General features: G+C 37.5%; 1 protein-coding gene across 2 annotated transcripts in view; it reads right to left on the bottom strand.

Moving 5' to 3' along the window:
- Positions 1-16,953, bottom strand: part of LOC114043686 (axin-1) — a 159,968-nt gene that overhangs the window by 14,349 nt on the left and 128,666 nt on the right. For both annotated transcript variants that reach the window (XM_027862772.1, XM_027862773.1), the window contains exons 5-6: positions 6,403-6,950; positions 4,127-4,303 (exon numbers count right to left, since the gene is read on the bottom strand). In XM_027862772.1, coding sequence (XP_027718573.1) covers positions 4,127-4,303; positions 6,403-6,950 — 725 coding nt within the window. The remainder of the gene's footprint in view (positions 1-4,126; positions 4,304-6,402; positions 6,951-16,953) is intronic.

Here is a 16,953-nt window from a genome sequence, read left to right as displayed (position 1 = left end):
AATTTCCAAGATCAAAGGAAGATGGGGGTGAGTGCATATGATTTATATCTTAGAAATCTACAGTATTAGTTTGAATTTAACCAAGTATGCATACCATGCTGAGACCTCTCTTGGAAGGGTCCCAAAGCCTGTGTAAAGTTGGGTTTTAGAAAAACAACTGACACTTCTCACTTCCTTGGGCAGAGGGATGTGTGTGTTTATATATACAATACAGCGATTCACTACAGTAAGAAGAGCAAAAGTACCAAAGGAGGAATATAGGGAGGCAACATCATCCAAATGTGAACCTAGCTGAACCCATGACAAGGAACATAGGGTCTCTGGTCTCTATGGGTTACGTATTCAGCGCATTTCATTCAAAAGACAGTATGAATAAAAAAGAATAATTCTGTTCCATGTTCCTATGGGCCTTGCTCTTATTTTAAAGAATAACCTGATCCTGATCCTATTGATAGCATGTTTCCTTCTGGTTTCTGACACATCTGAAAGGCACTAAACCTTTCAAAAGAAGTCTCTGCTGACCCTTTCCCAAGAGAGGCTACAAACGAAGACTATTCTTAGTTGCTTATTCCTCTAACATCTGAGAAAACCAAATAAAGTTACTGCTCTAGTCCCAGGCTCTGAAGAGTCTGTGCTTAGTCTGCCCTTTCCCTTTCCTTATCACCTTTGGCCTCAGTGGTCATAGCATGGTTGGCTTCCTCAAGGCCAAGCGAACTATGGATAATCTGTTGCCTCATTCCCCCAGAGCACACAGAGGAGAAGCCAGAGCTGGCAGGATATAAATCTATGAATGGGGCATAGAATCAGCAATGAGGTCCAGTTGTGGAGGTGGAGGATCAGGAGAAGGGAAGAATGAGCATATAGGTTTGGAGACCACACTAAGTTATGGGGAGGTGGCTTCAGAATATCTGTTTGACACTGGGGAGAACAAAGTGAGGAGAGAAACTAACATCTTATTCTTCCTTTAAGATTCAGCTCAAATGCTTCCACATCTTATTCCTTCCCTCTCAACCCTAGACCATTCCAGGGATTTCTCCCCATTTAGTTTCACAGTACTTTTAAAAACTCATATACATTTATCATATTCTAATTAGTGTTTAATTTATCATTATATATGTCTTATCTCCATTTAGGGTATAAATTCTTTGAGGTCAGGAACAATGTTATTTTTTTTTTCTTTTCTGTTTTTTCTCTAATGCCTAGAACAGTGCCTTGGGTATGGAACTTAATTAATATTTATTGAATTAATTCCTTACCCAACAATATGGCTAAGCTAAATGGATTCTAAAGGAGATAAATGGGAGAGAGATAAATGCGTATTAGGAACTTTTGGAATTAGCTGCTTGGCACTCAATATACAAAATAACCTCCACATGATTAATATCCTTGTTTGAATGCTTTTTAACAATGCTGAATGTGAAGGTGGGCATTCTAGTTTTATTGCAGGACAAAAGAGACAACATGATGAAGTGGGAAATGGGACCTCAGTAGAGGAAGCGTTAATAGAAACAAGAAGGATTAGAAAGATTATTTGATCCAAATTGGGAGGGAGGAAGTAGCCGTATTTAGAAAAGATTTCTTTTAAATATGAACGAGAGAAAGTGGAAGAAAGAGATGACTGATCAATGAGAGGCTCCAGCAGTGGAAACCCCTAACATATGCGCCAGAGATAGCACAAAGTTCAATTTTGTTTGGCACTGGGACTGGTTAAATGTTGCCATGCTGATATGAGCCATGAGAATTATTGGTCAGAGAATGATACTACTTTTCCTGCCTTCGATTCTGAGTCAGAGACTAGTATTCATTTCAGCTCTTCTCCTGACTATAAATCAGATGCATTCCCACCCTACCCCCTGCAACCAGAACATAGTCAATATATCACTAGTGTTCTTTAACTTTCCCACAGCCCCTAGTAAATTAGCACCGCGTCTCCTGCCACAAAGAGGAAGGGCTCAGCACTGTTCCGGGGAAGCAGACAACTGGCTTGTGGTTGTTGTTGAGTTATGTCCAACTCTTTGTGACCCCGTGGACCATACTGTCCATGAGGTTTTCTTGGCAAAGATACTAGAAGGGTTTGCCATTTCCTTCTCCAGGGGAATAAGGCGAACAGAGTGTGACTTGCCCAAGTTGTACAGCCAGTAAGCATCTAGGGCCACATTTGAATGCAGGTCTTCCTGACCCCAGGAGCAGCCAGAGCTCTATCCACTGAGCCATCCAGCTGCTTCTGGATAACTGGCTTAGGTTACAGCTGGAACCAGGGTTGGAGCTAAAGTCCAGCAATAAAGGATCGAGCACTCCCAAAGGTTGGGGCTAAGTATCAGCTGGACAACCTAAGGGAATCGTAAAAATAAGATGTGTTGTTACAACATTGGACTAAATAACCAAACTGTGTATGTGTAATTTACCTACTTGTATACATTTTACCTGGAGATTTCATCACACTGCAGTTGAGTGAATAGCTTTGCACTCCAACAGCATGATGACTTACTACAGGAGAGGATTAAGAGAGTTAAAAGGAACTAGGCTACAGCTACTGCCAAAGAACGTTAAAGCTGGAAGGGACTTTAAAATTTACTCATTATAAGAAGTATATTTTATAAACCAGGAAAATGAAGACCAGAGGTTAAGCAGTGAGTTTCAAGGTTGCAAATTAAAGGGAACATTCCCTAATCCCCTTTGGGTAGTGGCAGTGAAAATGACCAGATGCTAAAACAGGGTATCCAGGGTGTTTCTGTCAGACTCTGATTCACTTTTGTCTTTTAAGTGACAATCAGGTGGTAAACTCCTAAAATACTTAGATCATTCTCAGATGAAGTCATTACCACCCCCAGAAATAACCATGTGAGAGCAGTACCACAGTGCTTGCTGGAAAACAGAAATGACCTAACAACAGGTCTTTTTCACCATTAATTTTCCATATTCTTTCCAGGTTTGCTGCTCCATGGGTTTGTCTGATATGGAGAGAAAAAGAGGATCTGAACCGAGGATACAACATTATGTGAATTAATCCTAATTTAAAGGTGGGATATGGCATCAATCTGGTAGGCACTTGGCTGATATTTACTCAAGGCTAATTATTATTAGTACTCTTAAAAAAAAAAGTGTTCAGTGCAGTTTATCCTTCCCACCACAGTACCTTAAAAATCTTTGACTTATGTCAATGACAACCACAAAGGAAAGGTACCACAGGAGGTGGTATGTATGATGCAATAGCAAGAATCCCAGGTGCTGGCCTGGGAGTCAGAAGACCTAGGTTTCAGCTTTGGCTGTTATCCTTACTAAATGTGTGATTCTGGATAAATCGTTGGTAACCTTATAGAGTTGTGACGAGGAAAGAATTTTGTAAACTGCAAATAAAGCAGAAAACTCAGTTAAGCATAGCATCCTGAAGCCAAGAGGAGCAGGGTTCAAGGTCCTTAAACTCTCACCGCCCTAGACAACTATGAGTTGATAAGCTGCAGAGGAGATGGCAAAGTGAATCGATAGTTTTCACCTTCATCTTCACCTTCACCTACGTATACCAATGAATCACAGGTTTAGTCCCCATTCCTAAATACAGCACTACTGAAATATGAAGAATTATTATTACATAGGATGTGAAAGAACAAGAATGCCCTTCATAATGTAGATGTCTTACCATTCACCTTAAAGGCTCAGCTGAGTCACATGGAGTTTGTTAAATGTGGTGATTATGTCTGGTAGAAGGCCTGACCTGACACAATGTATCTGAATTAATATAATAACAGAGAGTGTTTTTATTTTCAATGAGATGGTGTTTACTGGTTAACAACTTCAATACTTTTTTCTAGGTCCTGCCTGTAATTTTCTCTGCGTGAATACTCTTTCCATTGATGCTGGTCATAACTTCTCTAAAACGACATCACATAATGTGATCAAATTGGAGAACAATCGAAAAGCATGTCTTCAGACCCCCCCGTGTAGGAGGAGGCCTGGAGAAAGGCAGAAGCCCAGTTACTTCCCGCTTCCTCTGCAGGAGGCCATCTCCACTCCACTGCCATTCTTTCTTCGGGTACGCTTTTCTAACTTCCTACCATAAAGGCAGAATTACTTTTATAACTAGTTAAAATAAATATTCTCACAGACTTTCCACTCCATAGTTACTTACCCATGGTTAGTTTTTTTATGCCTGCTGATTTCCTTTTCTCCTTCTATTATCCACTGCATGATTTTCTGGTTCTTTTCCACATCTTCTGGAGACCCAGGCATTTCATAGTTGGGACCAGCACTTTTCCCTGAATCAGCCTTCTTTGAAATTCTTTTTGAGAGCATACTGGTTTTGCCACTGAAAGAACAAAATTTTAGAGGTTAATTTTTCCTCACAGAATCACACAACTTGGAAGGCAGAAATCTCCTCTTTAGGATAGCAGAAAAGTACCAATTCCTCATGTGATGTCTGTGGATGGGGCAGCCACTGCATCCTGAGACTAATCATTCCATTTTTTTGCAGTTTCTATTTTTAGAAAATTTTCCTAATGTGCCAAAATCTGATGCTATAACGACTATCCACTGCTCCTGGTTTTGTTCTCTCAGGTAAGTTAGAACAAATATGATTCCTCTTCCATATAACTAATTTCATCTTTATCTTTAAGGCACCATCACTAGAGATACAGATTCTTCAACTAAAATGTAAACAGTGGCTTTCTACCATCATCTCTGCATGAGATCATACTCACTTGGTAATGCTCAGGAAATATTTACATAGTAAACAGTAGCCTGAGAGAAAAGTATAGCCAGAAAAATGTTTCTCTGATAGATGAAAAAAAAAAACAAACCAAAAAACAAAAAAAACCCCAAAAACAAAAAACCCTGGTTTTTTTTGTTTTTGTTTTTTTTTTAAGTTAAATTGGGATGTTTTGGCTACCTGATTTCCAATTTTTGCATGACTGATCATAGGGATCATGTAACCTGTTGTTTGTTTGATCCATTATCCTCAGAGAAAAAAGAGATGGGAGATATCAGCTCTCCAGAAGCGCAACTTAAAGAAAGGTTTAGACACAGCTTCATTATATTGTAGTTGAAGATGACTGTTAAACTGGGTTTGATGACAGTACCTTCCTGGAGACAGTGGGAAGGGAAAAGCCAAATTTCTATGGAACCCTTTATCCCAATGCTCTTGCTTTATACTTATTTCTTAGGCCAGAGGTTTTCAACCAGAGGGAATTAAAAAAATTTTTTTTGATATTTTATATCTCAATAATTAGTTGTTACTTTTCTAATCCTGTGGATTTTTATTTTATGCATCAAAAAAAAATTCTGAGAAGGGGTCCAAAGGCTTTAGACTGCTAACAGGGCCCATGAAACAAAAAGGTTAAGAACTCTTGTGCCAGGAAAGCAACGACTTTCTACCTGGGAAAGCTTTGATGAAGTGTGATACATGGCCAATCACACTTACCCTTCTTCAGTGGAACTGTGGCCTTTCAAGGTATGTAAAAGAAATACAGGAACCCAGCTTTTATTCCTGGTGGGCATCTAGCACTTCAGGAGAGGTAAAAGTTATAATGTGCTCAGCAGTTACAAAAACAACTACTTTATCTGAATGCTCAACTGTAAATATCATTGTTGATTTTCTCTAAGTGTGTAGACAGATTCACTGCTGGCAGAACAGGCATTTGGGTCTGAATGAGCAGGCAGGAGAGGAAACATGGGTAGCAACATGAAAGTAAAGCCACCGGCTGCCCAATCAATGTTAAGTGACCTATGAAGTAACAGTCAGTTCTCTAGATAATGAAGAGATGGGATCCTCACTGGTTTTCTGGCTCTAGGCTCTCCTGTTTTCAAAATTTTGAGCACTTTTCCAATTTCTGTTCCATTCTGTATGCCACTGTAGAGTTTTGCCCCATCCCTCGCACTTAATGGCTGAACTGAGACTGAGAAAGAGGGAGCAGTGTGTCTAACGTGAAGGTCACTCGGGCTGTGATTTTCCAGGTCACTCTCAGAGGACGGTGTAATTCTCGTCAGCAGGGCTCGTTTAGGCCTAGAGTCGGATCCACTTTCCCTGGTACTGTGAACTCAGTACCTCTCGGTAGTGAAATCCTTGGTTTTGCTTTTTGTTTTTTTTTTTTAAAATAATGATCCTCTGTTAGAGTGATTATTCTTTGTGGATTACATATCATTTTTAAAATGCAGAGTTTCAATTTAGAAATACTTTCAAAATCCACAGATAACAATTTCACACCATGTGACTCACTCTTCTACAAAGGAAGACAGTCTCAAGCCCCTCTTTCCAAACTCTTTCTTCTTGATTCTACCTAAAGCAGGCACAGCGACAGAGATGAAGGACAACGGCCAATCTAATTAACACAATGGGGTATGGTTTCAAACCTGCCAACTCAAGACAAAAACTCAGTTTTTCGTTGTCCAATCATTCTCTGGGACACTTACCTGTAGCCCAATCCATCCACTGGATTTGAAGTTAGCCCCATGCTTTCATTATAATTTCGAGATTTGGTTGCATAGTTATGTGACTCTGAATTCCAAGCAAAGCTGTTCTGAACCCTCTGAGTGGCTTCAGCCTCAATCTGCTCTTTTGGTTTCATCACACTGTGGTGATGAATATGGTGGTAGACATGTTTGTGATGGTATAAATTAGCTGCATCTAGTTTCATTCCTGATTTTGTACTGTGCTTGCTATGCCCAGGAGGTCCTGAACCCAGTGTCCCTGGAATCTTAGCTGCATGACCATTGTCTGGGGAGCGTGGCTTTGGGGAATGGTGGCCAGGTCCTGGGGACTGGCAACCTGGCGTCTTCATGACCCTCTGTACATGCTCATCAAGGATGCTCTCAGGATTTTCCTCGTGGACATCTCGGATCCCAGTGCAGCCCATTTCTGCATAACGGGGAGGGAAATGGTGCAAGGTCTGCGCAGAAGGCAGCTTGTGACTAACTACTGAAGGACCAGAAGAGATGTTTGCATCCTCACCTTCTTCTTCCTATTAGGAAGGGTAAAATAGTGCAACTTAAGCAATTTATTTCAAGTTCATTTTTGTTTCATTAGAACACCAAACCAAATGAAAAATAGGAAGGGGAGGGCTTGCTTAACTGATTGCTTAATTTTTCTGAAGATATTTCTACAAAAAACAGACAAAGTTTCCAGAGTGTTTTCTGATGTGTTAATGCTGAGGCTGCCTGCTGAAATTGTCACAGCATAGGTGGTAAAACAGCATGAGGAAAGGAGAAGAGGAAACATTTCAAAGACAGTGCCATACTACCAAGAAAATTAGCATGTGCCCAAGGTGCACAGGGAAAGTCAATAACCTCTGGATATGTCTCTCCTTTATTACTTGGCTGTTGAGTATCTGAGGGAGTTCACGTTGATTGAGAAGTATTAAGGGTGGTACAGCACACATATGCCCAGGTACTAGTACTCTTGGCCTAGTAAGAACAGCAGGGAAAAGGAAGAATGAAGGAAGGAAAGATATATATATCTATATATATAATATATATAGATATATAGATATCTATATAGATATATACACACATGTAACTTTACTGGTAACAAAGAAACTTTTGCAGGCTGCAGACTGTCTAAATCATACCGGCAAATATGTTTGCCTTTTTAAAAAAATTACCACTTAAAATTTTCCTAATATTACTCTGTAAAATTTTTTTTCATAAATTACTGTCCTTCAACAAATATGATGACAATTGTTCAGGATGTCCCACAACTCTTGGTGAAATTTTAAGCAGTGTAAGCTTAATTTCGATCATAAATTCTGAGCTGAAAGGTATCTGTGAGATTATCAAGGTCAATCCCTTCATTTAAACTATTAAAGCTTAACACTGCACTAAGACTTCTGGGACACACTGCATAGTACAGAACTCTAAATTCTTGAAATACGAGTAGATTCTCATATGGTACAGTCAGAAACCATATCTATTTTCTATTCTATACGTTTACAGAGACTGGTAATCATGGATTAAATTTTAAATATGTAATATGTTGAGGGATATACAAAGGAAAATAAGATAAAGTCTAGTAGAGCAGAAAAAAGATAGTTTCAACACATAACAGAACACAACTACATAAGAGAGGTAATGAAGTGCTGTGAGTGTCCCATCTTGGTGGCAATAGCAGAATAAAAGAAGGCTTAACAGGGAAGGCATCATTTGAAGTAGGGTCTTGAAGGATGGACAAAATTTTAATAGACATGGTAGAGGGAGAGAAGAATAATAACAGCTGACATTTATATAGCACTTTAAAGTTTGTAAAGTTGAGTTAAACATATTATTTCATTTGAGCTACATAATAACCCTGTGAGAAGGTATTCTACAGGCATTATTATCCACATTTTACAAACAAGAAAACTGAGGCTCAGAGAGGTTAAGGGTCCTCTCTGTGGTCACACAGCTAGTAGGTATCAGAAAGACGACTTGAATCCAGGTCTTTCTTACTCCAAGTCCAGCACTTTACCTACAATGGCACATTGACTCTCAAAGAAAAATCTGTCTAACATATCGTCTACGGATCAATATGAGCAAAGACATGAAGGCCAGTGGGGTGGGAAACTGGAGGAATATAGTAAGTACTATTTATCCCTATGGATAGTCAATAAATGTTTGATGATCATCAATTACATAAGTCGGACTGGGAGTAAGGGGAGAATAAAACACCATCTAGTGGTCATAGTGGAAAGGAGCATCATACAATTACAAAAATAGTGAATCTGTGGTTCTGACAAGGCATAGCAATATTATTTCTCCTCAAATGAGCAACAGCTATTTTTTCAATTTCATAAATATTTATACTTACATGCCAAACCTGATGATACTAAGTAAACATATTACTACAAATGTACAAAGATTTATGATTCTTTTGCTCATAAATTGATCATAAACTCAGAGCTGAGAGATATTTGAGTTAATCAAAGCCAACCATTTGGGTATCATGTCTGAGACAAATTCAAACCTAGTATGACTCCAAAGCCAGGGCCCTATCCACCACATCATCTGTCTCTCAATGTTGTGGCTACTCCACCTACCAATACAGATAGTAACTCCTCTATAACTTATATGGTAGGAGTGAGAGTCTCATTTCATTTTAATCTTGAATGTGATGTACTAATTTGGACTAAATCATATCTGTCCTAAACTCAGTAGATGGTTTTCCAGACTAGTAATTAGGGCTAACAAAATAATTACTATGTAGCTAACTGGTGATGAAGCTCTGGTCAGTCCGTGAACAACAACAGTCTATCACTGAAACCTTATTGCAAATTGATAGGACCTACTAGACTTTGGAGCAATAGGCATCCAACTGTGGTTTTAGGACCCAGGAAACTATGGCAGGACAGTAGCCCTTAGCTAAGATCCTTTCCTGATCACTAGAAGCAATTCCAAAGAGTAACAAAGTGGCTCAGTCAAAGGATAAGTTACGTAACTTTGTAGTCCCATAAATGGATATTCAAACACACAGTCAGAATCTTTGGACTGAGTCCTTTTTACCCAATTTTCTTTCATAACAGTTTTTCTTCATGGTTCCTCACGAGAATTTCGAATCACAGAATTTAAGAGATAGGTAAGAATTTAAGAGATTTGAGAAGGCTTCTCTATTTTTCCAGACATCTCTATCTGATGCATCCAGTTTCTTGCTGAAGCACAGAAAAGGCTATTGTACCTTTTGCACATTATTTGCTTCTTTTGCAAAGAATTTTCAAGAAAACATATTTAGTTATTCATCACAGTGCTACAGGCATATATGGTAGTGTTCATTTTAAGTTTTGAGAAAATCTGTTGACTTGAAAAATTCATGAGGCGACTTTAATTTAGGACAAAAATTAAGATTCTACTATGTCAAATACAAATTTTGCATTCCATAATGATGTTCCTATTTTTTCTTTCCAAAGGTGAAAAATATGTTCTTGATCATTTATTTAATGATAAATGTACTAAAACTGGAGACAGAACTTCTCATAGAGAACTGAACATTGGCCACTAGGTGGGGCATAATTATCACATTATCAAAGTTCTTCTGAGAATTTAGAATTTTGGATTTCACTTTTTAGAACAGTTCATTCAACAAACATGTTGAATATGAGCAAGGTGCTCTTCTGGGCACTATGGAAGATTTTAAAAAAAGATAAGAAACGATTCCTACCTGCTTTAGTTTCATAGATTATATATAATATATAAAAGAAAAACTTATTTTCCTCAAAAATTGTTGAGAAATCATGCTTCAGATAGGAACTGTACTAAACGGTACTCAAGGTCCTTTCTGTTTCTAGGATTCTATGGAGCAGAAAAGGATATCAATTAAGTGTAGCTAAGGTATCTCCTTTCTTTTGAATTTTGCAGAAAGGTCATCAAATATTTGGGAGTGGCAAATTTTGTCATAAAATGTTTACACAGAATGATAGATGGCTTTTGAATGATGCCAAGATGAAATCTGAAAACCATGAAAGAGAAAACAAGGAAACCATGTGCCCAAGATAAAAATAAAGGAAGTTCTATATGTAGTGCAGAAAGGAGCAACAGTATCTGCAATCTAGAAGACAACATGTAAAATAACTCCAAAAAGATGGAATACGTATACAGCTGAAAACAAAGAGAAGTCTGCTATTACAATGTACAACCCTAACTATCTCTGTGAGTAAATTTCCCAGCATAAAGAGTCCAACTTCACCAGCTAAGTACTATTGTGGGCAGTCAGGCGGCACAGTAGATAGCGCACTGGTCTTGGAATTAGGAAGAGTTCCAATCTGGCCTCGGACACTGACTAGTTATGTGACCCTGGGCAAGTCAGTTAAGCCTGTTTGCCTCAGTTTCCTCATCTGTAAAATAAGCTGGAGAAGGAAATGGCAAACCACTCCGGTATCTTTGCCAAAAAAACCCCTCCAAATGGGGTCAGGAAGAGCTGGACATGACTGAAATGAATGAACAATATTTTAGATGCATGAAGCAGAATAGTTTTTGAATAAAAGTAAAATAAAACTGGTAAAATGATACCCATGTAATACCTATAATGATGAGGACAAAGTATCTTTTTATCAGCTGACAATTCATGATAGGGAGAAAGATTTTGAAATATCTAAAATTACAGGTATCAGTGAGATTCCACTTGCTCCCTCTGCTCCATCAAATGAGATTAACAAGAGGAAAATACAACAACAGGGAGGAGCAGATAAAAGATGATGTTATGTACTTTTAGCTGACAGGCTATACCATTAAAACAAAGCTGAACCCTAAAGGTATTCAGGGAAAATTTTCAAGGCCTTTCTCTCTCTCTCTCTCTTTTTTTTTTACTAAGATGTCAATAAAACTATCTAGGGTTAAGGAACTTTCGTTCTTGTGATACAGGTACTTAATTTAGGAGACAATCAATGACACTAGGAAATGGTTTGTTAGTCAGCTATATTTCCTGTCCCAGGAATTTGGGACATAAAAACAAAACCTTCATGAATTTCAGTACTTATACACCCTTCTTGACAAAAGCAGCAGACCAGATGCTAGTGGCTAAATGCTATCTCAAAGACTCTGACTACATCTGAAGAGTCAAATGCTTCTAGGTTCTGTACATCCACTGCAACCCTTCTGTCTAATGCCTTCAATCACTTCTCACTGATCCCCTATGGTCTGAGACACATCAAAAACTAGGGAGACGGAATACTCCATGTAATACTGAATAATTCTATATAATACCACTTGCCCAACCACCATTTCGCACTATCCTCACCAAAAATAACCTTAACAAATCCTAGGCTCATCATTTCATGAGGATACCACAGGAATGTGTGAAACAACAGCTTGGCAAAACATGGCTAGTTCTGCTTGTAACATAAATGTGTGTTTCAGATACGTTAATGTTTATATTAAGGGAAAATTATGTGACAAGCTCACTTGTGAGGGTTAGATGTTTGAAACAGAGGCAGGAATGAAAAGGAATGCCCTTTAGAGACACTGAAGTTAAAACAATTAACTGACTGATGCAAGGTTGAGGGCAGCTATTGAAAAGGCTCAAAATCACTAAGCAGTTGTTAAGGTATTTAGGTGGCAGAGTGTAAAAAATGCTAGACTTACAGTTAGGAAGATTGAGTTCAAAACCCGTACGTGATTCTGGGCGAATCATTTAACTGCTCACAGCTCCAGTTTCCCCATCTCTAAAATAGGGATAATAAGTACACATATGGGGCAGAATCAAGAGGCAGAATAGAGGCAGCAAATCTGCCAAGTTCTCCTAACATTACCCTACAAATATATTAAAATAATGCTTCAAATTGAATTCTGGAGCATCAGAGACAAGAAAAAGTCAGGATAAGACATTTTTCCAGGCTAAGACAACTTAGGAGGCCAGAAGAAGAGGTCTGTGACACAGGTGTGAAGGCTGGTCTAGAGAAAACACAGCAGCAATACCGGGGTGAGTCTTGGAGGTGGAGCCAGCAGCAGCAGCAGCAGCAGCAGCAGCAGCTTCAGGAACTCTCAACCTAGATATGGTAATGGGATCAGGCAACTGGTCAGAAAGACTTTACAGGGGACCTTTTGGCTGGCACTGGGTACAGGACCAGGTGCTGTTGGCAACTCCATTGCTCATGCACAGTTCTAGGGCAGAGAGGAGTGCCTGTGGCTGCAATGGAGCAAGGGTCTTTCCTGGGTAAAGACCATAGTGTAGACCAGAAGAGCACAGACACATCTCTCCCTGGATTATACCATCAGCAGCATGAAAAAGCCTAAAGCTTGGGAAAGTGCCTCCCACCCTCCCACATAAGTGAGAAAAGCACAACTTTAATATACAGTTCAAAGTAAAGAAATAGGCTGGAAAAATAAGCAAACAACAGAAAAGAACTTGATCATAAAAAGCTACTACAGTGACAGGCAAGATCAAGACACAAATTCCAAAAAAACATCAACATGAAAACAGCTATAAGAAAAGCCTTAAAACGCAAATTAGATACAAATCCAAGAATTCTTGGAAGAACTAAAAAAATTGCAATCAATGAATCAAGTAAGAGTGGCAGAAGAAAAACTGAGAAAAGAAATGACAGCTATGCAAGAAAATTATGAAAAGAGAATTAATGACTTGGTAAAAGAAGCACAAAAATACTGAAGAAAATAACATTCTAAAAAACAGAGTTGCCCAAATGGTAAAAGAAACCCCAAAATTAACTTAATGATTCCCTAAAAATTAAAATTGGGCAAATAGAAGCTAATGACTCTAAGAGACAGCAAGAAATAAAACAAAGTCAAAAAGAATGAAAAAATAGAAGAAAATGTGAAATATCTCATTGGAAAAATAATGAACCTGGAACCAGATTGAGGAGACAATTCAAGAATTACTAGACTACCTGAAAATCATGAGCAAAAAAAGAACCTAGACATCATCTTTCAAGAAATTTATAAAGGAACACTGCCCTGATATCTTAGAACCAGAAAGTAAAATAGAAATAGAAAGAATCTACCTACTGACAAAAATTCCAAAATGAAAAATCCCAGAAACACTGTAGACAAATTTTAGAGCTCCCAGGTCAAGGGGAAAATATTATCAGGATCACACAAAATTTTGCAGCTTCCACATTAAAGAAGTAAAGGGCTTGGAATATGATATTCCAGCAGGCAAAGGAGCTAAGATTATAACCAAGAATAAGCCATCCAGCAAAAGTGATCATAATCGTTCAGTGGAGAAATGAACATTTAATGAAATACAGGGCTTTCAAGCATTCCTGATGAAAAGACCAGAGCTGAATAGAAAATTCAACATTCAAACACAAGACTCAAAGAGAAACACAAAAAGGTAAACATGAACAAGAAATCTTAAGGGTCTTAATAAGGTTAAACTGCTTATATTCCTATAAGGGAAGATAATTTAAGTAATTCTTAAGAACTCTGTCATGATTAGGGCAATTAGAAGGAGTCCTAACAAATTCCTTCTATGACACAAATATGGTTTTGATACCTAAACCAGAGACAGCAAAAACAGAGAACAAAAACCACAGACCAATTTCCTCTAGTGAATATTAATGCAAAAATTTTAAATAAAATACTAGCAAGGAAATTATAGCAATATATCACAAAGAGCATATACTATGACCAGGTGGGATATGCACCAGGAATGTAGGGCTGGTACGCTATTAGGAAAACGATAAGCGTAACTGACCATATCAATAAAAAAAACCAACAAAAATCATATGATCATGCACCGATAGATGCAGAAAAAGCTTTTGACAAAATATAATTCCAATTCTTATTAAAAACACTAGAAAGCGCTGGAATAGAGTCTTTATTAAAATGATAAGTAGTATCTACTTAAAACCAAGAGTAAGCATGATCTGTAATGGGAATATGCTAGAAGCCTTCCCAATAAGATAAGGGTGAAGCAAGGATGTCCATCATTACCACTATTATTCAATATTGTTCTAGAAATGCAAGCTATAGCAATAAGACAAGAAAAAGATGTTGAAGGAATAAAAATAGGCAACAAGAAAAAAAAAACTATCTCTCTTTACAGATGATACAATGGTAGGCCTAAAAAAACCACAGAGAATCAACTGAAAAATTAGTTGAAATAACTTCAGCAAAGTTGCAGAATATAAAATAAACACACATATCAGTATTTCTATATATAACTTACAAAACACAGAAGGAAGAGATAGAAAATTTCCATAACTGCAGATAATATAAAATACTTGGGAGTCTACCTGCCATGACAAATCCAGGAACTATCTGAACACAATTACAAAACACTTTTCACATAAATAAAGGCAGATCTAAAAAACTGGAGAAATATTAGTTTTTCATGGGAAGACTGAGCTAAAATAATAAAAAATGACAATGCTACCTAAACTAATTTACTTATTTAGTGCCATACCAATCAAACTACCAAAGAATTATTTTATAGCTCTAGAAAAAATAACAAAATTCATTTGAAGAACAAAAGGTCAAGAATATCAAGGGCATTAGTGAAAATAATGAGAAGGAAAGTGGCCTAGCAGTACCAGATTTCAAACCACAAAATAAAGCAATAATCATCAAAATCTAGTAGTGGCTAAGAAACAGAGCAGTGAATCTGTAGAATAGATTAAGTACACAATACACTGTAATAAATGACCATAGTAATCTAGTATTTGATAAACCCAAAGATCCAAACTTTTGGGGCAAGAACTCATTATATGACAAAAATTACTGGGAAAACTGGAAAGCAATTTGGTAGAAACTAGGCACAGACCAACATCTCACACTGTATACCAAAATAATGTCAAAATGGGTAAGACTTACACATCATAAGCAAATTAGGGTCACATGGAAAATGTCAGATCTATGGATAAAGGAAGAGTTTATGACCAAAGAAGAGAGAGAGGATCACAGGAAGCACAATGAATAATTTTGATTATATTGAATTAAAAAGGTTTTGTACAAACAAAATTAATGCAGCCAAAAGTAGGGAAACTGGGAAAAAAAATTTACATAAAGTTTTTTTGATAAAGGCCTTATTTCTCAAATATATAGGGAACAGAATCAAATCTATAAAAATCAGAGCCATTCCTCAATTGACAAATGGTCAAAAGATATGAACAAGCAGTTTTCAGAAGAAATCAAAGCTATCTATACTTACATGAAAAAATCCTCTAAATCACTATTGACTAGAGAAACACTAATTAAAACAACTCTGAGGTACCATCTCACACCTATAAGATTGGGTAACATGATAGAAAAGCAAAATGATAAATGCTGGAGGGGATGTAGGATAATAGGAACACTAATGCACTCTTGGTGGAGTTGTGAACTGGTCTAACCATTCTGAAGAACAATTTGGAACTATGTGCAAAAGGCTATAAAACTGTGCATACCCTTTGACCCAGCAACACTACTACTAAACCTGTATCCCAAAGAGATCAAAGAAAAAGGAACAGAATCTATATAGACAAAAATAGCAGCTCTTTTTGCGGTGGCAAAAAATTGGAAATTGAGGGAATGCCCACCAATTGGGGAATGGCTAAACAAGTTGTAGTATATAATCGTGGTGGATTATTATTGTGCTATAAGAAGTGACAAGGGGGGTAGTTTCAGAAAAATCTGAGAAGTTACATGAACTGATGCAAAGTGAAGTAAGCAGAACCAGGAGAACACTGTACAAAGTCACAGCTATACTATAATGATAAACTGTGAAAGACTTAGCTACTCTGATCACTACAGTGATCCAAGAGAATTCTGAAGGAGTCATGATAAAAAATGCTATTCACCTCCAGAGAGAGAACTGATGAACTGAGTGAGAATTGAAGAATCAATTTTTCACTTTCTTTCTTTATTTTTTTGGGCAACATGGCTAATGTGGAAATGCTTTGTATGACTTCACAGGTATAACAACTGATATCATACTGCTTGCCCTCTCAAAGGGTAAGGAGAGGGGATGGAGGAAGACAGAGAATTGGGAACTCAATATTTTTTAAAAAATGAATTCTCAAAATAAATAAATAAATGATAGATTTTTAAAAGCAAGAGAACACATACCTCACAGGCTTATCATGAAGAGCAAATGAGATATCAAATGCAAAGCATTCTGCAAACCCTAAAATACTACATAAATGCTAGCTATTATTAAGAAACTTTTCTTGGGGCAGACAAAAAGGGCTTAGAGAAAGGAGATGTGATAACAAGATGATAGGTGAAATAATTCAGAGGAAGGATAAAAAACTACTGTGTTATGATGTAAGGGGGCTACAAAAGAGTATTTTCTATCTAGAACCAGAAAGCTGAATCTAATGTCCAGTAAGAAAAGACAATGGCAACAAAAAACAATTATTGTTTCTCATCTACACATTCCTATAATATCTAACATTTATATAGCACTTTATGGCTTATAGAATACTTTGCCTATTATCTCATTCGATCCCCACAACAATTCTAGGAGGTAGGTGCTATTTTTATTCCTATTTTACAGATGAGAAATCTGAGGCACAGAGAGGTTATGTAACTTGCCCAGAGTCACATGGGATTTGAACTCGGATC

This window comes from Vombatus ursinus, unplaced genomic scaffold (assembly GCF_900497805.2).
Source record: "Vombatus ursinus unplaced genomic scaffold, bare-nosed wombat genome assembly UNPS02014770.1, whole genome shotgun sequence".
Classification (NCBI taxonomy): Eukaryota; Metazoa; Chordata; class Mammalia; order Diprotodontia; family Vombatidae; genus Vombatus; species Vombatus ursinus.
Note: the sequence above shows the minus strand (reverse complement) of the source record. Positions and strands in the feature narration are given on the sequence as shown.